Raw genomic sequence first — 24,664 nt, forward strand, 5'->3', positions numbered from 1 at the left:
TACTCGTCCAATTTGAAATAAACCGGCCAAGTGCGAGTCGGACTCGCGCACCGAGGGTTCCGTACAAATCCTGTACAGATAAAAAGTGAGTCTCGCGCCAACCGTTCAGTTTAGAACAATCATAGTTATGGTAATTTCGTGAGATTCAAAATAGTTAATATTTTTTATTTTATAATATAACTAAAATAGTAGGCCAGTACCTTGTAAAAGTTAATTTATTAAAGTTATTTATATAAAACATTTTATAGTCATCATTCAGAAATTTGATTGAAAATAACTAATTATGTCTTAAAGGTCATTGGGCATATCTGACCCGCTTTGTAAAAAGTGACGGACATGAATCAAAGTAGTTTTAAATCGTGGAGAATGGTATGACGTTTTTTGAATATAAATATTTTATTAAAATTCCATGGAGACGAATGTCCAGGATCGTTTGAAAAATATAAAAGACAAGCAGTTTCAGAGGATTGTACAGGTTGCAATGCTAGTTTTTATTGTTAAAGACTTTTCATAAAGAAGGAAGATGCCAATTCGGATGACCAGGATCTGATGAGAATCTGGAAACCCTGAGAAATCGAGGTCAACTCTTGAATATTGTTGGCACGCATCGAGTCATAACCAGACATGTGAGTGTATTTTTGAGGGTACTGGTAAACGGTGAAGGTTTGGAGCTGATTTGATTATGGAGACCACAGAGAGTCGAGGGAACTCCTGAACGGTATGTTGCAACTACCACGTGCTTGGGCTTATTTTATTCGTATTGGCGAAGACTTTCCACATAGATAGGTTTGACTGCCATTGTGTGATCGATAGCAAAGATCAGATATAGTTATGGGAACTCCTTTACAATTTATAACGTAACCTTGTGTTGGAGCTTATTTTATTTTAGGTGATGAGAATTCACTACTAACTTGGGTTAAAGCAGCCATTGCAGTAATTAGATCTTTTATTTTTGAGGGATTAATCACCTAACGAGCCAAAGTTTCAGGTTTTTTTCGAAACCGCCTGACGGCTTGTAGCTGTCGAATTGTAACCACGACTTCTAGAGAGTAGGATTCGGGGCTGCTGGCTTTACGTTTCTAGAGCCTTGACAAAAGTGTAATTCTGTCCCTTTCTTTGTTTTATAAAGTCGGCTTTATTTTATTTTGTAGCATTTTACAAACAAATCCAACTTCAAACATATAAAAAAGCAACAAGAAAACAAAAGCAAGAAAGAAATTAAAAAGATGTTAGGTGCATCGGTCTAGAAGTCGGTGTCTAGAGGATGCATCTATATTTACCACCGAGATCTAGACCGATGCTTATAAACAGTTTTCTTGTTGTTTTTAGAAGTTGTATTATTTTTTGTAAAAAGATTTTATTTTTAACTTTTGTGAAAAGTTTTCGTCAATACGAATGATACATATAAGCCCAAACACGTCGTAACTAAAACATACCGTTAAGGAGTTCTCTCGACTTTCTCACGTCTCCATCATCAGGTAAGCTCTAAACCTTCACTGTTTGATAGTATCACCAGACATACATCTGAGAATCAAGTTTTAATCCTATACATGCCTACAATTTCTGATAGTTGCCCTCGATTTCTCAGGATTTCCATCATCAGATCCTGACCTGATGACAATGGAAATAAACGGTGAGTATACTCTTTCACTACAAAGAAATGATTTCTCAAATCCGTCAAACGTGGTCGTTTAAATTCCCCATTGAAATGAGGAAAATATTTAATGTTTACACCTGATTTGCTCTAGATTCCCATGGTTCACATGTAATGCCATAGTAAATCAGACCCTTATATCATTATACTGTACTATATTTCGTTCGTGTCCGCCGTGGGTATGGTTTCCATACTAAGGTGCCCAATGACCTTTGAATGATTTAAAATTTTTCACAGTTTAGAGGCAATTATATTTAAGAATTGTTTGATATGAATTTCACTTTTTATTCATAACTTTAATATCTCTACGCGTTCATGTGGAAAAGGGTAGGTAGTAAGTTTATAATCATTAAAAAATATTTTATGTCATGTAAGCAAAAATAATATTTTAATATTTTATGTAACTTCAAATTTATCATTTTCACAATTTTTCCTTTATCTGTACTATATAACGTTGCTTCGTGCCGAATTTCAAGTTTCTGAGTTCACGGGAAGTACCTTGTAGGTTTTGATTCCCTAGCGTGTGACGGAAATTCGTCTAGGGTGTCGGTAAAACTGCTGTATCTTTTGATCGCTTTAACTTAGAAGTTTGATTTTTTCATTGCTTAAAGGGACAATAGACCTAGGTATTTGGTATAAATTTCAATTTGGTACCTTTATTCATTCGTGAGAAATAAGGTTGTAAGTTTCATTTTATTAAAATATTTTATTAATATTATTTAACTAAAAAATTTGATTTTCGCAATTTTTCCTATATTTGCATTATATGACAATGCTTCGTGCCAAATTTCAAGATTCTGAGTTTACGGGAAGTACCCCGTAGGTTTTGATTCCTTTGCGAGTGTCGAAAATTTATTGAAAATATCGACATAATCGGTTGTATCTTTCGATTGGCTTGGCTTAGAAGTTTGATATTTTCACAGCTTAAAGGGGCAATAGACTCGAGTATTTCATGTATTTCAATTTCAGCTTGATACGTCCACGCGTTCTTAAGATAAAGGGTCTTGACAGACAGACAGACAGACAGACAGACGGACAACAAAGTGATCCTATAAGGGTTCCGTTTTTTCTTTTCGAGGTACGGAACCCTAAAATTACACATGCGCGAAGTAGTAATTTTGTAGTAATCTGCAATAGCGCAAGTTAGTATTTGCTATCTCCTAAACATAACCCATTATAGGTAGGTAGCTAAAAAAAGAAGATGTAAATACATTGAAACATTTTCTATTGTACCTCAATGTGAAAGTCAATCTTGCTGAGTGGAAATTGCAACGCACAGGGTGGGACGGTTCGACTGCCAATCAATGGCTGATGGAAGAAAAAATACGTCGACCGTAAATACAGGTACGAATTGATGGATAACAATGTATTAAAATTAAGAGATCGTTTGCTTTGTACTAAAAGTATTACGTACCGTATTTTTACTTGTTCCTAGCTGATAGTGGAATTCAGGATTATCTTTAAAATGTCAACCAACCATCGGCCGACAGTTTGGTCTATATTATATGGGTTATGTACCTGAATTAAATAATTTTTATTTATTATTATTTATAGGAGTGGGGGGGAGTGGAATATTTTGTATATAAACTACTTAATTAACAAAATTAAACATTTACAAAATTGACAATGCGACCCAATTATTTTCATTTTCATTTCAAATAGTAGTAAATAAATTATTTACCTCAAAATCTATACATTACATTTTAAAATAAACTAAATCTACATATATATTAACATTAATACAAGTTATATAAGTGTATAACTGCATATTATGACTTTTAATAAAAACTGATCAAAATATTTTCCATTCAAATGCGGCCCTGCGCCACATCACTCATGTCGAGCATTGAAAGTTACACGATCCATAGTGAGCGAAAATCTCACTGAACGTCAATCCAAATGTCTGTAACCTTCCTGGTATTAAGCTATCTTTATGCTGTGTTAATATTTGGTTTACGATCAGGAAATCTTCAATTAAACGTGTTATCTGGTGCATTTTTGGGCTTAACATACTTAAAATAATTGGATTTGTTTTACATAATTTGTTTTATGACTGACTAGTTGGATGAATAATCTCGCCAAGGTGGCCGGGAAGCAGTGGATGCGGGTTGCTGAAGATTGGGCAAAGTAAAGAACTTGGGGCAGGAATTGACCAACAGAGGACGTCTTTCAGCTGAAAAGACGACGGTTTACTAAATAAGCTACCTTGATTTGTCATAATAGAAACAGATAAAATCTTACTAAAGTTACATAGCAATCTCCTGCTAATCTACCACAACGCATTTGCTAAAGAACTCACGGACAAATTACTAATCTAAAACATAATTGGAGACTTTAAAAAACACCTGGAGGTGAGGCAAGGGAACGAAATGTACTCGTAATTTACGCGACCAAGGCCTGTATATTTACGGCCTAAGTCGAGTAGATTACCTTCTGTCTCCATTGAGTTATGGACGCCTTATCGTCGACTTTTATAGTGTAGTCCGTAATCAGGTAGACTCTCGTATGTGTTCCCGAAGATATATTGCGATGGATAATGGTTGAATTTAAATGTATGGGATTTGTGGTAGATAATGCTTTGTTATGTGTAAACAATACTTAGATATGGTGGCATTACCTTTTCGAGTGGAATGATCATGATAATGTACCTTAAAATAAATCATTTTGTTTGTTTATTTGTTTGTAAAGGCTCCGAAACCACCGAACCGATTTGAATAATTCTTTCACTATTAGAAAGCTACACTCTTCCCGAGTAACAAAGGCTATATTTTATCCCGGTAAAGGTAGAAGTTTCTACGTAAAACGGGTGTATCCACGGGAAAAGTCTAGTTACGTGGATAAAACAGAAAATCTGCCACAAAGATCTTGGAAACCTCAGCCTTCATCAGAATGATCGCAATAATATAATTGTATTTGTCTTGTTATCATTTTAGATCCTTAGCAATAAAATTAATATAGAAGAGTGTTGACTTGAGATAAAACATGTAATTGTTTTATTCATTAAGAGAATATTATTGCTGAGTGCTAGTGTTTAACATGAATGTTAAAGATGATAATAATGTGAACAAAAAATATAAAAATGTTCCTCCTGATGGCGGTTGGGGTTATATGATAGCTTTTGCTGTGATTATTCTAAGTGTAAGTTTTTTTTTTCAAAAGTTCTACGGTTTTTACCTAATACATGTTGGTCGAAATTGTGCATTGAAGCATTCGATTCTGAAATGCGAAACTATAAGCGCCTACTCATAATTTTCATTCTTCTGACGGTTTTGAGACGATTCTGTGAAGAACGAATTTTGTTGCGGTATGGAATAATTTACGCTGCCCCGTGTTTGGTGTGAATTGTAAAGTGAATTTTTAACAATTATCATCTATACTTTCCAGTCAACTTCAACTGCATTTGTGTCAAGCTACGGCCTGTTGTTCAAAGAATTTCTTCGAGACATCGGCAGAAGCTCGCATGATGTATCATTGATACCCAGTGTAGCCGTCACATGTACTGCACTTGCAGGTAAGCATATAACTTTTTATGCTTTATTATCCCACTAATATGTATTATAAACGCAGAAAGTTAATTTGGGTATATGGATGTTTGTTATTGACGTGACAACGTCTTATAAATCGATGGAGCCGGCTGCACGCACGAAAAAACATGACTCATGCGGCGTTACCTCGCTCTGAGGCGTTACCTTGCTCTGAGGCGTTACCTCGCTCTGAGGCGTTCCGTTTAAGGCTTGAAGTGCAAGCGAGAGCACGCAGCGAGCGACAAAGAGGCACAATCGGCAGCTACTCACGTTGTCACGTTCAACTATCGTCAGTAAAACGACTTTACAGACAATGGTTTTTTTATTTCAACGTATTATGACAGATGGTCGGTGGTACCCTGAAAAAGGCTACGCGTGTACGCGGGCGAAACCGGGGCAAATAGGTTCTTGTAATTGCATTATTTCTTTAATTGTTCATATTTATACCTTTGGTTCTGACGAGTGAAAACTAATTTATTGCTATCAACATTTCCAGGTTTCCTGACAAATCCATTGCTTTCCTTGATGAGTCATCGAATGCTAACGCTGGTGGCTGTACTGATATTTAATACTGGAGTTGTTTGCATTATATTTGTGAAATCTGTCTTCACTTTTCACATTTGCTATGGAATTTTACAGGTATATCTAAGCGTGTTGCCCAAGTATTTAGATTAAGATAGGCAGTCGCTCCATGTAAACATTGGTACTTAGCTACATCTGGTTAAACTGAAAGTAGAGAAGACCCTAGCGTATTTGGGAAAAGGCAAGGCAGATGAATACCTTATTTTCAAATCAAATCTTAGAGAAATACCTACTTGAAAAAGAATCTACTGTAAAGTTTGTTTTATAGATAACAAAGTTTATGCGTCTGAATGATTTTTACTAGCAATATATGGCATGAACGTATATCATTGCGGATAACGACTACACGATATATCACTATTACAAATCCTAGAACTCACCTGCTTTATACACTGCACAGAATAATATTTTATTCTTCAATACTTTGAGTAAATAACATTATTTATTCATGAATGTTATTTATTATTTATAATTTCCTGTATTGATTTCAGGGTCTCGGACTGGGTTTCATGTATAACTTATCCTGCAGTATTTTGAATGATTACTTCGTGAAGAGACCACTCATGATCATTAGCTTAATTCAAAGCGTTGTCGGTGAGTTCAAATTGAGCTTTTATTCATTTAATTTGTGCGAAGGGCAATAATGATAGTAAGGCAATAATGAATAGAGATTTTGAGAAAACTTATAATCATGCATGCAATCTTTATTAACTTTGAAGGACTTTCCACTAAATAAAAAAGTATTATTAAATTAATGTTGAGAAAAAAGCAACTTCATTCTTGCATCTAGAAAAAGTAAATAGATTGCTTTTGTTTATACATATCTATTAATAGGCACCTATAAACTTGCATAACAAAACTAAAGCTCTTATCCATCTATAAAAACAATAAGCTATTCAAAAATCTAAAAAGTCCAATGTTTGCTATCTGAACAACAAAGCACTCTGTCAGTTGATGTCACTACCGAGCTCCATCCAAACTGTTTGTCATGTCATTTATCAAAATTCCTATGTTATGTACGTACACTTTATTTGCTTTGTATGAGGATATTTTAAGTAAATATTGTGGTTTTGTTATGGGTCAAAAAGGAAGCTTTTCACATAGCGACTTTTTACAGTTAACTTTATCATGAAATGAATAATAACATCTGGTTTAACATGTTTCTTAAATAAATCAATATGATTCTGTTTACAATGTTATCACACAAAATATTTCATACATAGGCAGAAAAAGGGATCACAAAATGATGAACAAATTAAATCTTATTGGGAATTTCATTCCTGAAATAGCCTGAAATATGTAAACACCATATTGACGAAGTAAAAACACAGAATAAACTTAGAAAAGTAATTACACCCCAATAAATTATATTCCAAGTTACTCTACAATTCTCCTAAAACGCATCGAAGCGACAATAAATCGGTACATAATAAAATTACAATATTTCCGAGCTTACATTGTTATTTATTGGAAATGTGAACGGCACCCATTCAACCGTGTCCCCGTATTGAATGTTATGTACGCTTTACTGCATCACGTCTTAAATTGATCCTGAGACGTAATATTATTGAGATCTCTAGTGTAGGTACGTTATTTATGATTTATCGTATGGTTGTAGAATTGAAATGGATGGAGTTATTATTTAACTCGCGTTTTGAAATACAGTATGTTGCAAATATTTTACTACGATACGTCTGTCATTTAAACATCTTGGACAGTCGCTACGGGTGGTCAGAAGCCAGTAATTCTGACAGTCTTACCTAAAGCGGTTGCATGGTTAATTGGGTTGAGGAGAACAGACGGGCAGTCGCTCCTTGTGCATCCGGTTAGACTGGAAACCAACCCTAACATATGTAGTTGGGAAAAGGCTCGGCAGAAGATAATGTGTAAGTGACACAGTATTAAGCCAGAGAAAAAGTTAAGGCTACTTTTTATCAACATGCTTGAAGTTCCCTTAGGACGTGGGTATAACTACGCGGAGGATAGCTTGTAATAAAATAAAAGAACATTTGCGGTATTGTCCTGTTTCATTTATCTTTCGGTCTAGATGAAATGTCTAGCTGGAATCGTTTAGGTTTGCGAAACATTTGCGGCTAGCCATATACTTTGCTTTGATTAATGTTTTGTCCTCATGAGACTGGTTTTGTGTAGGTAATATAGCAGAATGATTTAGCTATTTATATGTGGCTGTGTTCTTATAAAAATACCGTTATCCGCACTATTTATTTTATATTTTGGGAGATACGAATTCGATACTTGAGTGTGTACACGATTCTGGATTTTCCAGAAGACTTGTACTATGCCCAAATTTTATATAGAGCTCGCTGAAATTAAACAATATAAAGTGGTATCATAAAGATTTTTCAATAACAGATAATGATTGTTTATAAACAAACAAATAATTTTCATTAAATTTTAAGTACCTAGGTATGTTTGTAATATATTTTTATAATCTTTTTCAGCAATCTCATCAATGATGGCACCATTATTAATAAAATGGTCGTTGGATAGGTATGGGTTCCGTGATACTATGATATTGCTGTCTGGCCTGACTTTACACAATTTCATAGCTGTGACTTTAATGCACCCGGCTAAGTGGCACATGAAGAAAGTTGAAATTGATTGTAGTAATGGTAAGTTACTTTCTTAGAAACAAATTATCGTAAGCAAAGTCAAAGGCAACGAGCAGAAATTAGATTTAGAAGAAATTTACCAAAAATAATTAAAAACGATCAAAGCTGTTTCTAAATTATATTATAGACTTTAATATCAATTTCAAATATATATGTGGTATAATTCTAAGATGGACCTATTTGGCACACCTTTATTGGTTTATATTTTTTGTTTCCTATTGTATTTAACTTTTCCTGTGTTCTTTCTTTTCAAAAAAGTCATCACCACTTTTAATTATCAGTGACAAGTCCACTCGCATTTCTCGAAGCCATACTTAATTAAGAAATTAAAATTAAAAATTCCTGTTTCAGAAAAGTTTTTGCCGGAGAAGCAACAGAGCGAAGATCTGAGCGCTATTCCAATTATAAAACTGACAAACGCAGATGGCAATATTTTGAATGTTAATGACAAATTGTACTTAGCTGAGAACGATGATACTGGAATCAAGTATGTTTTGACACTGGATTTTGTTTATAGTGAAATATATTTAAGTAGGAAGAACTTATCCAAAAATGATAGCAAGATAAGACACGATATTGACAATATTGTTAAGAAGCTTACTGGTCAAAACTAGAACTATATAATTTTTTTGCTGTCCATGATCGGGATGGTTGGTTTTCGTTGAGGGAGGCCTACATTCAGCAGTGGAGGGCAATTAGCTAATATGAGATGAGATGTATTGTAAATGTAAAAAAAGCAAAACGTAGACGGCCTACAGCACATTCAAGAGAAGAAGAAAACAAAAGCATTCTTAAAATTAAAAATAGCACAATAAAGTAGTGACAGTAAAATTTTTAACCAACATTCCATAAAGGATGATTCTCGATTCATTTGTATTTATGTATTATTGTTATGTTCGTTTAGTTTCAGAAAAATAATCAATTTACTGGTAGACAAGTCGCTGTATGAAGGATTTCTACTGTCCTGCGTTTGCGCCGGCCCTGCACTGGCTCTGTTCGCTGATACTACTTACTCTTCAATACTATCACAAGCTTTGAAAACTGCTGGATGGATGAAAGTGAGTTATAGACTTTATCTAGGAGTGTACCAGACGGATTACTTAAACGTGTCATGTACTGATGAAATGTGTAAAGACCCGAATTTATGCATAGCATTTTATGGTAATCCACGTCTAAATACAGACTAAGTATGGTGGGCATATTTGTTTATTGTATTTTCTAGATAATATTTTGGACTATGATTAGGTAAAGATAAAACATCTTGAGGAAATCTGAACTGCAAACCCCCAATTAGCTTTGAGCAATCGTGGTGATTAACACTCATTCCTTCTCTGAATGAAAAGCTGATGATGAAGAAATAATATTCCGTTATTAAAAGGTCAACGACTTAACGTAATTTTCATACATTATGTACTAACAACAACAAAAAGTCTAGAAAATTCATGTATGACATAAAACTGTGTTCTGTTTGTTTTTATTTTTTTAATCTTCATTTTATTTTATAATCAATGTTACAAGTTTTTTTACAACCATTTGAAATTTAAATGGGAATTTATCTATTCAAAACTGTTATCTCCGGTTAAATCAAGTTTCTTATCTGTACCAGACTCAGACGAATTTATATTTAGTTATCTGTAACAAAATCTATTATACCTAATAATCCTGATTTGGCCAGATGATATAACGTCAGAAGAAAGATCTCGAATTTGGTGGCTCTGTTCGACATTATTCATAAAAGTCATATTAATTAATAAATACTTGTTTTAATAAAATACAGGTGTGCTCCAAAAACACAATGCTAATCAAATTATTCTAAAGTATTTTAAGCGTGAGAGCTTTTCTCGAATTAATTAGCTTCAGCAATTTATTTATAAAATTAGGCTCAGAATTAGAAACAGGTTGTGAATATGATTTGTACATAAATGAATTCTGCACGTTTAGTACAAATACCTACATCCTGCATTGCTAGTGCACATAAACACCATAGACTATGTAGGTATGCTACAAATGTAGAAGTCTCTCAAGACGCACAGGAGATAAGGTATGTTATTCTACAATGGGCTACGTAACCACAGTAGCCTAACCAACTTTTTCTTAGCTTTTTCACATCTATGTTTGGAAGTAGAAAAAGTCCTGCGCCGACTCCAAATAAAATTCGGATAAAGGCAGAGGGATGATGATGAAGATCTGACTAGTTGTTGTTCCTCTATAATACAAATTTATTATCAACAGGTGGCTTTTCTGGCTCTCATGACCTAATTTTTTTAAACTTAATTTTTGCAGGATAACATAGCTTTAGCCAACACGCTGTATAACATTGGAGACTTGGTTATGCGGTTGCTGTTCTTCGTACTAAGTAATTGGCTACACAAGTTCGGCAGCCAGGAGCTTTATGTACTTGGAGTCACTTTGGGCTTAGTGTCTAGGCTTGGTAAGTTATGCTGAGAGAGACTCGATGGTCTTCCAGTCATCCTTAATTTAATTTGGACTTCATTACACAAGATCTAAGGTTGATATTAATTTGACAGATAAACGATACGAGTACTTCAATTTCATTAAAAGTTGACAAAAGGTACAACTTGAAAAAGAGTTTTCGTGATCTCAAACGGCTAAGGTGTAAGTCTGTAGGTAAAACTAGGATACCCCCATTTTTGCCACCCAAAATGACATGATTGTTTTGAAGCCTTCTCTCCATAAAAAAAACTTCTTCTTCCATACCTTTCTATCTAACGCCATCTCAAAAGCCTCAACATATTTTGAAGAGCTCATTTTTTCCATTCCAGGAATGCTCTGGTCTAAGAGCTACATAGCTATAATGATCTACATCTCTCTAGTGGGGGCTTCGCACTGTGCTGTCACTATTCTAGTTCCCCTAGTGGTAGGTGATGCTGTCCCTGCTAAGAAGTTTACCTCAGCTTTAGGCATGCTGATGATGTTGACTGGGATAGTCAACTTGGTGTTGGGACCGGCTATTTGTAAGTAGTATGCGTTTTTGGAACGAATTTCTAAGTTTCTTACTTAGACTACATGATTTTATGGGAAAATTCATGGTTTGGTTCCACTACGAGTCATTATTATGTTCTATTACGTGATATTGTGTGGCTTCATGTATGCCCTATTCTAATAAAAAAATCATTTAATATGATTAATGTCTACATATGTACATGTACTTGTCGCTAATTATATGAATGAGGTCCAGAAAACAATGATGTTCTATATATAGTACATGTCATTAGAATAAGTATATACATACAACAATCAATCCCAAATCAACACTATCAAAAAAAAGCTCTGTAACAGAATCGAATTAGTTTTTCTAGAAAAAATCGCAAACTATTCCATTGATATTAACACTAAGTAGATGTAAATAATAAGCAAAATAATACTTGCCAGTCCAGATTATTTTTATCATCTATTTATTTTCTGAAAAAGTTCAATGGATCTATGCATCTTTTAATCTAACATTTCAAAAGCTGGATAAGGCATCGAAAATATCGAATGAAATCTTATCTTCGTTGAACAATCCACACAAACGAATAACATTAGATGTTATTTAATATTGACTAGATAAAGCACAGTTTTTTACCATTTTGACAACATGATACATAGTCCATACTCGATAAATAAGCTCTCTAAGGCCTCTGCCTCGAATTTTGCGGGCAGCGGGGCGGCAGCAGCGGCGGCGGCGCGGGCGTTCACCGTTTTGACTGGAGCTCACCGCTCATTGCCCGCGCCCGCGCCTCTGTATTCGAGGGCCGGTCCATTTGACTATACGCGTAAGATCCTGCCGCTCCCGCGCCGCCGCCGCTGCCGCCCCGCTGCCCGCAAAATTCGAGGCAAAGGCCTAAGACCAAAAATCTTTCTAATCGGAGATTTCTGAAATAATAAACTAAACAATAAACATATCTACTTATTATTCAATATTTTTTATTGAGTAATATGTTTTAATAATACGTATAATAAAGGGAACAAAAAACTTTCCAGGTGCCGTCAGAGACCTGTCAGAGAGTTACGGTCCAGTATTCTACCTGATCGCGTCCTGTTTTGCAATCATCGTTCTATTCTGGTCAATAGAAATGTGCTACAAGAAGAACAAACACAAGAGATTACAGCGGAGAGAATATTTGAGACAGAAAAAGTTAAATAAATGAATGAATGAATGTACATTTTTTTTTATTCAAACTTTCCTCAGTCTTATATAAATAAGGTCCAAAATTAAACATATCTTAGAGATTAGCATGATTAGACAGAAATGAGTAGTCAAAACACCTAATCTATCTGTTATCTGCATCTACATAAGTCTAATGATAACGAGATTAGTATCAAAATTAAAATTTGCCGGATAAATGTTGAACTATTGCTATGCATATTTAAGAAATAAAGTTCATGTTATATACAAATCTGCATTAATATAACACAGAGGAACTTTTTGTTTGATTGTTTGTTTTAATAGAAAAATAAATAGTTTCAGACCCTTAAGGCTCTGAAACTATTTAAACGATTCGAAAAATCCTTTCACTATTGGATAGCTACACCATCATTGAATAACATAGGCTATATTTTATACCAGTGCCAAAAACAGTTCCCAGGAGATGCGGGCAACACCGCGGGAAATACATAAACTTACCTTATTAACCCTAATCCTAATTTTCCTCTTATCATGTAATGACATAACCGCCTTTTTAGATTGCTTACAAAACTTCTGTTTTTGTTTGCAAGCGTACACTTGAGGTTTACAAAAGAACCAGTAAGTATGAGCTGAACAATTACGAGTATCAACATGTCTGCACTTATAATACTAGACAGTCATCTTGATTTTAATGTTTAATTCAATAAATCTTAAGAAAATATTGCAGCTGAAAAATAATTATTGTGTAACACTTTCGTTTACGTCTGTGAGGATGAGATAGGATTACATGAAAATAAAACAATCATGACTGACTTTGTGAGAGGAAAACTTTTACGAAAAATCTTAATAAAATAAACAGGCACGTGTATGAAGCTAATTATAAATAAGTATGCATACTAATAGATATTATGAAGATGAATAGTTAGGTTAATCTCTTGTCTTTTTTTTAACGATGTCAAAAATCATCAATTGACCCTTCCCGCTGTGGGTTAGCAGCGGTGAGGGAATGTCAGACTCTTACTGACTAATAACCGTCGTGTTCTGTAGTAGGCCTTTTATGTACCAGGGCCGCGGTAACTCTTTCGAACAATCCTGCAACCCCGGGTCTGTAGTACACCTCATTACAAATCCAAAACAATAATTCACACTAATTATTTTTATACTGCACTGGTCTCATTTGAAAAATGATTAGTATTAGAGACTGAGAAAAGGTTTTTTTAGTGTGCAAAATAGTTTATCGGACTTGAGTGAAGCCTTTGGTGAAAGCTAGTAGCAATGAAGTTTGTATAATTGAAAGATTGATCTAGAATGGAAAGATTGATAATAGTAAGATGACGTTAGAGGGTGAAAAATTGAGATAAGGGCAGAGGGCTAATGATTCAGCACTTTTGCTTCATACTTGTTTGTACAGTTTAGTAGATTTTGATTTGTCATAGATAAGATATCTATGTCGGAGGGGTCATCAGGAATGGCACTATCGTCCGACATCAGTTAGGGTAATGAAGCAAAGAGATAACTCAAAGAAACTCAAAACTCAAACAAACTAAAAACTCAAACGTTTATTCAAATTAGTCAGAACAAAAGACAGCCCCCAAAACGCCCGCCCTTCGCCACTTCCTATGTGTTTTGGCTTGGGGAGAAGAAGTGGCGGAACAAACTCCCCAGCAACACATGTCTGTCTGTTAGGTTAGAAGAACCTTTACACTTTAATTTCAAAAGACACTTTACACACTTTACAATATGGATCTACAACAGTACTACAACACTAGGCAATAACACTAGGTACACTACACGTAACGAAAGGCAGTATCGAGATGTGCGCAGCACGACGACTCGACCAAGACTGAGCTCCGCGGACGCCACGCCGACCACCACGACTCTGCCAAGCGCGCCAAAATGTTGTTTCACCGGAAACGCCACCAGAGGGCGTGCTTGCGTGACGTTTAGTGTCCGTACTAATGACAGTCTCCGACATCTATATTTTACCTAGGATTTTTATAAGGGTACACTTAACCACAACAACACAACTTAATTTTTATCAGCTGACATTCTAGACACAGGACACATGAAACATTTGTAAGTAGATACTAACACCCGTAAACATAACATTGCTCTGTTTCTGGGTTCAGAATCCGATATGCGTTCAAGGTTACCAAGGTCGAGATAATAATTAAGACATTATAATTACAATTAATACATAACAGTATTGCGTCAAAGAATACAAACAGTAGTCAGAAATAAGGTAGCTGGTTAGAAGGAGACTCATAGGAATCTTTTTCCGAAATAGGACCTTGACCAGAACTTGAACTTGATTTTGTGCTTTTTAGGGTTCCGTACCCAAAGGGTAAAACGAGACCCTATTGTTTTCGCTCCTCTGTCCGTCCGCCCCTCTGTCACCAGGTGTCTCATGAACCGTGATAGTTAGAGAGCTGAAATTTTCACAGATGATGTATATTTGTTGCCGCTATAACAACAAATACTGAAAACTCGAATTAAATAAATATTTTTCCCATACAAAAGACGTGTTTTTTTTTGTCCGTTTTATAAATAATGGTACCCTTGGCCGGTTTTTGAATTTATGGTTTAATTTATTTTTACACTTTTGAGAATTGTGCACTCGGTTAGGTGAATCTTGTAGTTGAAACTGGTTTAGAAAGAAAATTGTCATTAAACAGTTATTTGCAGATGTTTATTAGGTTGAAAAGGAAAAAAAAACATCTGAATCACGTGCAAATCCTAAACAATGATAAAAGAAGTAATTATAAATAAAGTATTTTGATAACAGCCTACCTATTATTTGCATCTGTCTCCTTTTAATTTGCGTAACATCTACAGGACGATCTATTTTTCTAAGATGAACAATTTTTTCAAGATGATCAACTTTTTCAAGATGATCTATTTTTCCAAGATGATCTATTTTTCCAAAATACATACATCACTGGTCTTTATTCCCTGTTTATCTCTTGTCACCCTTTGTAAAGGGGTTATCATCACACATCATTTTGACAATGACTGTATGTTTGCTTGGGTGCGAAAGCCAGCTTAACAGCATTCAGATCAACGGTTACCCAAGCTTATGGGGCCTACCCGTGCTACGAGGGTTCGAGCTGACAATGATAATGTTATATGATTTATAAATGTGGATTTATTTAGTGAAATAATCTATACCCACTAATACTATAATAATATAATAAAGAGAAGGCATCCCACGCATAGCTATAAAGAGATATAAGAATTGACAAAAATAAGGTTTGTGATTTATGATTTTCTAATGCTCCTCATCTGAATTACGAATAGTGACTTTCCATTCAACAGTAAAACACACTGTACCTATTACAAAACGTAAACTGTACATGACTGGCATCTCCAGCCAATTTATCTCGTCATAGAACAAAAACCATTTATTGCATGTTTAAATACAATGCTTGTTCTAGATAAAACAAGTAAATAGGAGTCCAAATAAAACCGTTAACTGGTGGTACATGAAGTTTGTTGTATATTATATACGTGACGTGAATATGGATCGCAAAGACAGTTTAAAGGTGAAGGTGAAGAATTATGAGTATGTACCACCTGATGGAGGATGGGGTTATTTGGTGGCTATTTCGGCTATAATATGCTTTGTAAGTAGTTTTGTGAATACGGTGGGATTTAAGCTAAATGGAGTGTTAGTGGGGTGGAGAAGATTCAGGATGGGGCATCTCAAATTTTCCGTTTAGAGGCATGAACTTTTAAGCGAGTGGATGTTAAAGATATCGATGGGAGTAAAATATAATAATAAGTAAATATTACCTACGAATCTAAGTTTTAAATTAAAATTTGGCACAAAGGTACAAATTTAGTACACAACTAGTTACTGTAAATTACATAGACAATAGACTACAGCAGTTCACTAAATATTACCTCGCTACAGCACCTACCTCGGATAGGCAACTTTTATCCGGTTGCGCGAAGTGGTTCAGAGATTCGCGGAGAACATCTACTATGACTGCTCACTTTGAAGAGGCTACTAAAAAATACAACTTTAATTCATACTCGAAAATCTAGAACAACTTGACATGTTTTTTTTGCAAAACAAAAATCTGAAACCTTTACCCACCGTCTTGCATAATGATCACGAAAGTCTATAACTTTTTCATCATATACTTTCAGTCTACAACAACGGCATTTGGAGGTTGCTTCGGGATAATGTACAATGACTTCATAACTGAGGTTGCAATGAGTTCAGCCAGCGTTACACTGCTCACAGGAATATTCTGCCTGTCTGTAGCTTTAACTGGTAATTATTCATTCATATTGCTTTTCTACCGGGTTCTTATTATGTAGATAGTTTTTGGAATAAAAAATCGAAGGCTCAAACTGAGAAGAAATTCAGTGATAGGTATTCAAAACTTCATCAAACTCTTGACAAAAAACTTTCTTTTTAAAAATGGCATCTGCTTATCAAGGAGAGCCTAAGCATTAATCATCTCACGTGCTCCAATTGAGTCTTCAGTCAGTTTCAAGCACTCGTCCTCAAGATGTGTTCCGAAAGCAAATCACATTTTATATTGGACTGTACTGCCACGCCTTTTACACAAACACCTTTGATTCTGATTTACCGCTACCATCTTACGCGCTGGGTCTTTATGTCATCTGATAATCGCCATAGCGTGTCCTTTTTCTAATTCAAAGAAATTGAAATCACGCAATAAATTAACAAATTCCAGGATTCTTTACATCACCTCTCCTGTCAATAATGTCTATGCGATGGTTGGCGTTCGCTGCGTCAGTGGCTTTCGCCTTCGGGACTTTTGGCACGGTGATCATGACGACACCACTGATGTTTTTCATGACCGCAGGAGTATTGCAGGTGAATGCACTTTTATAGACTTGAATTATAATGATAGTATTTACTGCACTTTGTATAAAAATCCTCATCTGCCCAGCCTTTTCCCAACTATGTTTGGGTCGGTTTCCAGTCTAATCAGATGCAGCTGAGTACCAATTAAGCCCAGTTACCCGGGTAACCCAATACCCTAGGTAAGACTGGTTGTCAGACTAACTGGCTTCTGACTACCCGTAACGGCTGCCAAAGATGTTTGCACATAACTATTCAAATCTTATTTTTGTGATTCATGCTCATTATATGATCATTTTTAAGTTTAATATTATTTATAATTTTACATTACAGGGTGCTGGTTTAGGCGTACTATACAACTTAGCTTGTACTGTAGTGAATGATTACTTCGTCGAAAGACGAATTCTGATCATGAGTTTCGTTCAAACTGCTACAGGTAAATGTGCCAATGCTTTTTTATGTCTTAGCGCTTTCACAAAAGCGATTTCTTTCGTTCGATTCAGAACACATTCTGAGCGACAAGAACCTGTCGTGCAATATCACATTTCATCGTTATAACCATCGCTTGTACGACCTGCTCGGAAAATCCGCCAGTATGAAAGTTCTATGACACTTCAGTTTACCTATCTTGGACTATTGTACAAACTTAGGACCAATATAACGTCAATTAACAAAGATAATAAGTGTGACCACCCTCAGGAAATGTTGATTTCATTAGTATTAAATTTTAATCTAAATTATTGTTTAGAGTTATCTGTATAAAAAATTAAAACACTCATAATTTAAAAATTAATAGCCTCACATTAATACTTACTGGTTTTTAAACATTATTCAAATGAATTACAGGGGTCAATGCCATGGTCGCACCGATGTTCGTCAGATGGTCGATGGAACAGTATGGATCGAAAGGCACGCTTCTACTCATCGCTGGACTGTCACTTCACAACTTTGTGGCTGTGTTGCTGATGCAGCCGGTTCGATGGCACATGAAGAAGGTTGAGGTACCGGAGGAGCAGGCTGAACTTAGTAAGGATTTTTTGTATTTCCAGTGGCTTTTATAGCCTTTTTTGAGACTCATTATTATTAGAATCAAAAAAGAGGGGTGTACCGATAAACACCTTACCTTATAAATACCTTCTAAACTAGCCTGAAAAAATTGCCTTAAAATGTCTTCTCTCAGATATGAACTTAATTTCAGACAGAGTTGCTTTTCAGTTATAGTGAAAAAATTGTTTTAATTTTTGGATGCAATAATTAATTAGTGTTGAAGAAGCATATATATGTTATTCGAAATATAAATTTTAAACATTGATGATATCTTAGATGTTGAGAAAAATCTAACTATAAATAAATTACTTTACAGAACTTCTTCTAGAAGAAAATAATGATGTCAAGAAATTGGATACACCAGTAATAAAATTGACCGATTTAGAAAATCCAACAAAGGAAGCTTTGGCAAAGGCTTTAGAGATGCCAGAAAAAAAGAAGAGCGGTATCAGGTACGATTAAATATAAAAATAAAGCTTAATGAGCGCCATTGGTTATAAATAGAAAAATATACTGCTGTCCCTTTATCTGGAATCCACATAAAAAGTTGGGCTAACGCAAGAAAAATTTACGCCGACGTTCTTAATCACTTATCATCCGACCAAAAACGGGTATTAATTACCAATAGTTCCTTTCGTAAAAATGCTAAAAATTAATTCACTTCAGAAACTTTCGATAGCAAAAAATGAGTTTGGCCCTGACTCCACCAAAGCGGTGCAGAAACGTTTTTAAAGAACCATAGAATTCCGTTTTTTAAACATCCGGGCACTCAGTAGTTAGATGCTTGAGCGGACAAATTCTATTGGTTATTTATAATCCTGCTCTCTATGCCTTAAAACGCCACCTTTCTTCATATAAGTATAGAATATTTAAATTCCTTCTTCATTTCTTTTCAGAAAAATTATAGATTCAGTAATAGATCCATCACTTGTGAAGACTTATTTATTTTCTGGTGCAGCGCTTGGCACCGCAATGTGTTCCAATGCTGATGGCATTTACATGGTGATGTCGCCTCAATACTTGTATTCCATGAATTGGAGTAAGGTTAGTATTGCTGCAATAATTAGCCAAATCTGTTACAAAAATGTATGGTTACAAAGGAACGCCAGCCATGCATGTTCAGCCTACTTCAACTATGTTGGGGTCGGCTCCCAGTCAGACTGAAGATGTAGATAAGTTCAAATGCAGTGTATTATATGGAGCGACTGCCTCTCTGAACTCCTCGTCCCAGTTACCTGGGCAATCCGATACCCTTAACTAAGATTGACTATAAGACATCCTAGCTTCTAAAAAATATGATGAACTGACACCGCTTTGACCTGCGGAACTCTCCTCGATCCATATGACTATAACGTTGCAAACGAGATTTAAATTATGACTAACCTAGGTATATACCTCAACAGGCAGTAGTTGTGGCATGGCCAACTATGTATATCTATAATGTTAAAAGAACAAACCCATTATTACTTTCAGGAAAACGTAGCAATGGCAGTAACATTGTATGGATTTGGAGACTTATCAATGAGAATAATATTCACTATGATCTCAAAGTGGATGAATAAGATAGGCGTTAAGAACATTTACATCGTTGGAATCGTCATAGCAATTATTTCAAGACTTGGTAAGTATTCCCTTTATGATTATTAGCCTCAAGAAAGTATATAGGTAAATGGAGAGAAGGATAACCAAAAAAGCGTTGCTTCAAAACATTTGACTATTCACTAAGTACCAGCATTAAACAGTGAATCATGAAGGCTTCATATACGATATAGACTAAACTGTCTTTAAAAGTTTGCAATTCTTATTTTATCAAAAACTTTTTTTTGTCATTTATATATAGAGGCTTAAACGCTACTGCGTTTTACTAAAGTGCTCCTCCCAAAAAAATTTGACAAAACTTTTTCATGTGAGGAATAAGCTCAGTAAAATAAGGGTCACTGGGAATAACTATGCCATCAGCAATAGCCTCGGAAGCTAGCTTGTCAGCTATCAAAAACTTTGAAAAAGTTTCTTCTTAATCCAAGCTAAAGCTCAACATAATTGTAGTGTATTACAAATTAATTAATTCCTCTTTCAAAATTCCAGGTATGCTATGGTGGACCGGTATTCTAGCTACTATGGTGTTTTTCACACTGATGGGCGTGGCTCACTGTTCCATTGCAGTCCTTATTCCTCTAGTCATATCTGAAAGTGTGGCGCCTGATAAATTCACTTCAGCCTTGGGTATCACCTGTTTCCTTACTGGTACATCAAGCTTGGTTATTGGACCTGCTATTGGTGAGTTTTTTTTTAATATCTTTTGTTTTGTAATCTTCCGATTATGTAATGCTTTTTTATCAAGATCAAAACTCCTTTAATCATGTTAATGTCATGAGCTGTTTCCACCAATAACCTGGAATAATTTTATTTCCTGTTTGCATTATGTTTTGATCATTTAACATTGCTAATATCTATTACTTTACAGTTAACTAATGTTATCAAAATTTTAACAGTATTAAAATTGTATTGAATTTTCTCATCGTAAATATTAAATGGGCTCATAACTTCCCATTACTTAATTATTTAACTAAAACATGACAGAAATTAACATAAATGTTTTTAAACTTTGTCACCAGTATCATAAGTCACATAATCACCATTAATACTGATTTGTTTTGATTTTATGTTAATTTATGTCACGCAGAACAAAATCTCTAGCGGAGATGTCATAACACAAAATCTCCTAAGAAAGCGCGCCAAAATGCACGAGAAATGTTACTAGCTCCACCCTCGTGCGCCTTCTGTAGAACCCGCCCTTTTTTCCGAAAACTAAATGACCAATCTATCAAGACATTTGACAGATTCGTCTTAATTTGACAAGGCACGCGAACACCTCGATTATTCTATAACTGGCTACCGTACGTCACTTGACCCACAAGAAAGCGCCTGACCTATCTGCTTTATGGTATCTCCACTCATCTTTCCTTCCTCTGTAATTTATGCGAACATCGTTGATCTGTGACTGATTGCTCTTACATTTCTTGCAGGTGCCGTCCGGGATTACACAAATAGCTATTCCACTGCCTTCTATATCCTAACATCGATGTATGCACTTGTAGCCATATTGTGGCCGATAGAACTTATTGTTAAACACAGAAGAAGAAAAAACTTGGAGAATAAAAAATCTAGTCAGTTAAATAAAGGTTTTGAATGAATTTAAGCTCTGATTTCATTTACCAACTACTTTTTTATCACGACTAGCTAGCTTCTGACACTTCTTAAGGCTACACTAATGAAAAAGATAGTCGGATTTCCTAATTATCAGAAAATCGTCCTTCATATACCTATATTCTTTCCTTCCTATCTACTAATCCTTTTTACTATCTAATGTAATAACTTTGTTCAATTGCCTGGATGAATATAAGAAATTACATATACTCTTATATATACACTATATACAGCCTACATCCAAAAACTTAAATAACATCAAACTTACAGTACCCAAAGTCACCCAACCAACCCGATACATTGTGATTCTTTCATTTCCCACAATACGTTTTGGAGGTACAGAACAAGTCAACAAAGTAGTCGACCAAATAGTGTGAGGGTAAATAGAGTGAACCGTGGAAGCAGGCTTAGTGTATTTATCCGTTGTGGCAAAGCTATTTGCCGTGCAGTCACAAAGTTCCGTGAATCATTTGGAAATAGACCCGGTAGCTCACGTAACGGGGTTGAGAAAGAAATTGCGCAGAAAAGTCTTCTTTTATTAGTTAATGTAAATGGCCAAATTCGGATGACAATACATATACTCAAGTGTGAATTTGAGGACGTAAAGACTGCAATTTTATTTTATCATTTGTTTTCGGAATCGGCTATCTAAGCCTTAAGCCTTAAATAGTTAAACTTAAGGCATGCTCACCGCTCTGGTGTGGCAGAAAATATATGTAGCACTCTGAATGAGGCTAACAGCTCAGACGACGTTCAGTCAAACTACACGTGTAGCTGTCAGCACTGATGGTCAGTGTGATTGTAAAACCATGGTAAAACCCGCCTTAAGCTAATCGAAACTCCACGTTATAAGTAAGAAACTGTACAGTATTGATTAATTATTTCTTCATCAGGATCCTTCAATTTTAAATTACCGTGATAAGTTAATCCAGTTGACAAAAAAATCATTTTGACACATGCATAGTGACATATGCTTACAAACATGACAGTTCAGGTGACAAGAAAAAAACTAGACGACCCAAGGTCTAAAAGTGATCATTTTATTATATTAAACCTACATTAAATCTTTGTTGAGGTAGTTCTATTATTATGTAAAATGTGTTCTTGAATACAAAATTTATATTATTCAAAATATTATTTTAATAATCTGCTTCACACGTCATACGAACACGTTTTGTTAATGTGGCTCGGTAACAGGATGTGTGTTAATTTTTCCAAAAGTGCCCAAAAGTGGTTTTAAAGGGATTGTGACTTTATTCTTTTATTTGGCAGCATAATTAAAATATTATTATTTCCTTGAGTCTTAACTCGTTTTTTCATAATATTATTCTGTCACCTGCACAGTTGCTGCCTTTTTTGGAATGAAAAGGCTGCCAGCAGTTAAAAAAGATGTTCTGGTGGGGCTTGCATTAAAAACTCCACCATATTGTGCAAATTCCGCTTATCATTGACCAGAACTGCTATGCATGAGTTTCGCGTCTCCACAAGCAAATCCTTTTCAGACAAGTCCGCCATTCTAAGATCATAAAATGCGAGAGCTACGATCCTCGATCTATCACCCACTGGCTACAACTAGCGCCATCGCACGACCATTGTCTACCCTAATAATAATACCGTGCTCTCCTATGCACGGGTGAATCAATCACCAACTTCCAGACTACCGGCTGTTTTGTGAAAGTTTTATAAAACCCACAAACCGATTTCGGCTCGACCCGGGAATCGAACCCGAGACCTGTCGCCCTCGCGAGCTCTAGACCAACGAGGCAGTTACTGTCTGACTTGACTGACTGTCTACCATAGACATTTTTTAATCACAGGCTATAATTATTGTGGTTATATGACAATGTGAGTACATACTTATCTTTCGGAATTCCCAGGTGCAGTGCAGTTGTTAGGAGCTGATAACTGTAATTCCTCTTATAAACAGATGCGATTGTAACTTTCTTTTATTCTTGGAGACATAGCAACGGGTTGAAATAACTTTTCGGTGTGAAAGTATATCTCTGAATAGCACTTTCTCAACTATATTGAAGGATTTTCAGGGGGACCTACTAAGTGCATTATGTAACTTACACATTGGGATAATAAACCGCGACCAACAACTCGTAATTTAAGTATTCAAAGAAAGTTTTTTTGTGTAAGTACCTCAAAATATGCTAGTAGACCTGATCGACAAGACGAGACGCATAAATATAATATTATTGTGATATATTGTAAATGCATTATGAATCTGTCAGAATATTTATTTACAACGTCATAAATATCATTATTGTAATCAATACTAAATTAGTTTTGTTTTAATGACTACTTTTTGAGCTATTTTTGAAGACAGGCATTTCAAACCGTCTGCAAAAGAAGAAGGTGCTCATTTGTGTCGTAGTTCTTTGGGTGTTGTCCAAAAGCTGTCACCAGGTTATATCACAGTTATATTACCATATGAAACAGCGATAAGCTAATATTAATTATAACGTGAATATCAAATAAAGCCTATATCAACTAATACTGAAAATTAGATTATAATTATTTTCCCCATACAACATATCTAGTATTTTTTTTGTCTTTTCATAATTACGAACACCTTCATGCGTCATTCTGGCACATATATTTAGACTCACACTTGGCCCATTTTTTACACGTGCTTAGACTAAACATAGTCTACCTATTACCAAGTTACACGGATTAGCTATACACACGACATGATACAGGATTTTATTTCAACGCTACATTTAATTAGCAAGTCAATCAAGCTCTAGATCGCTATCTGATCAGTCATTAAAAATGGACAATAAATAAGGCAAAATAATCTTAATTAAGAATTTTGTTTTTTTCCAAATATTTTGAGTGCAAGTTCAAGGATAAAAGCTATTGAAAAAATCAGGATATTTGTATGGGTAAAGGTTATTTAATTTAGCACAAATATGGAAACATTGAGATAAAATTCCATGGTTCGAGGAAACCTGATTTTTAGAAAATATTAGTTTAAAACTATGGTAGGCTTTTCGTCTATAGCCCCCTAAATTAATAAGTTTCATATTTTTACTTACTAGA

General features: G+C 35.1%; 3 protein-coding genes across 10 annotated transcripts in view; 2 read left to right on the plus strand and 1 right to left on the minus strand.

Annotated features, from left to right (window-relative positions):
* Positions 1 to 24,664, minus strand: part of Kcc (kazachoc) — a 466,160-nt gene that overhangs the window by 261,296 nt on the left and 180,200 nt on the right. The window lies entirely within an intron of this gene.
* LOC110380590 (monocarboxylate transporter 1) lies at positions 4,622 to 12,553 on the plus strand. The gene is made up of 10 exons (XM_064043347.1): positions 4,622 to 4,792; positions 5,039 to 5,165; positions 5,675 to 5,817; positions 6,252 to 6,354; positions 8,223 to 8,393; positions 8,745 to 8,880; positions 9,298 to 9,451; positions 10,677 to 10,824; positions 11,177 to 11,368; positions 12,378 to 12,553. Exons 1-10 carry the CDS (start codon positions 4,691 to 4,693, stop codon positions 12,542 to 12,544), a joined length of 1,443 nt encoding a protein of 480 aa, XP_063899417.1. The 5' UTR covers positions 4,622 to 4,690; the 3' UTR covers positions 12,545 to 12,553.
* Positions 15,991 to 21,608, plus strand: LOC110380576 (monocarboxylate transporter 12). The gene is made up of 10 exons (XM_064043320.1): positions 15,991 to 16,145; positions 16,675 to 16,801; positions 17,232 to 17,374; positions 17,696 to 17,798; positions 18,209 to 18,388; positions 18,726 to 18,861; positions 19,306 to 19,453; positions 19,883 to 20,030; positions 20,495 to 20,686; positions 21,436 to 21,608. Exons 1-10 carry the CDS (start codon positions 16,005 to 16,007, stop codon positions 21,600 to 21,602), a joined length of 1,485 nt encoding a protein of 494 aa, XP_063899390.1. The 5' UTR covers positions 15,991 to 16,004; the 3' UTR covers positions 21,603 to 21,608.

The sequence above is a fragment of the Helicoverpa armigera genome, chromosome 3 (genome assembly GCF_030705265.1).
Source record: "Helicoverpa armigera isolate CAAS_96S chromosome 3, ASM3070526v1, whole genome shotgun sequence".
Classification (NCBI taxonomy): domain Eukaryota; kingdom Metazoa; phylum Arthropoda; class Insecta; order Lepidoptera; family Noctuidae; genus Helicoverpa; species Helicoverpa armigera.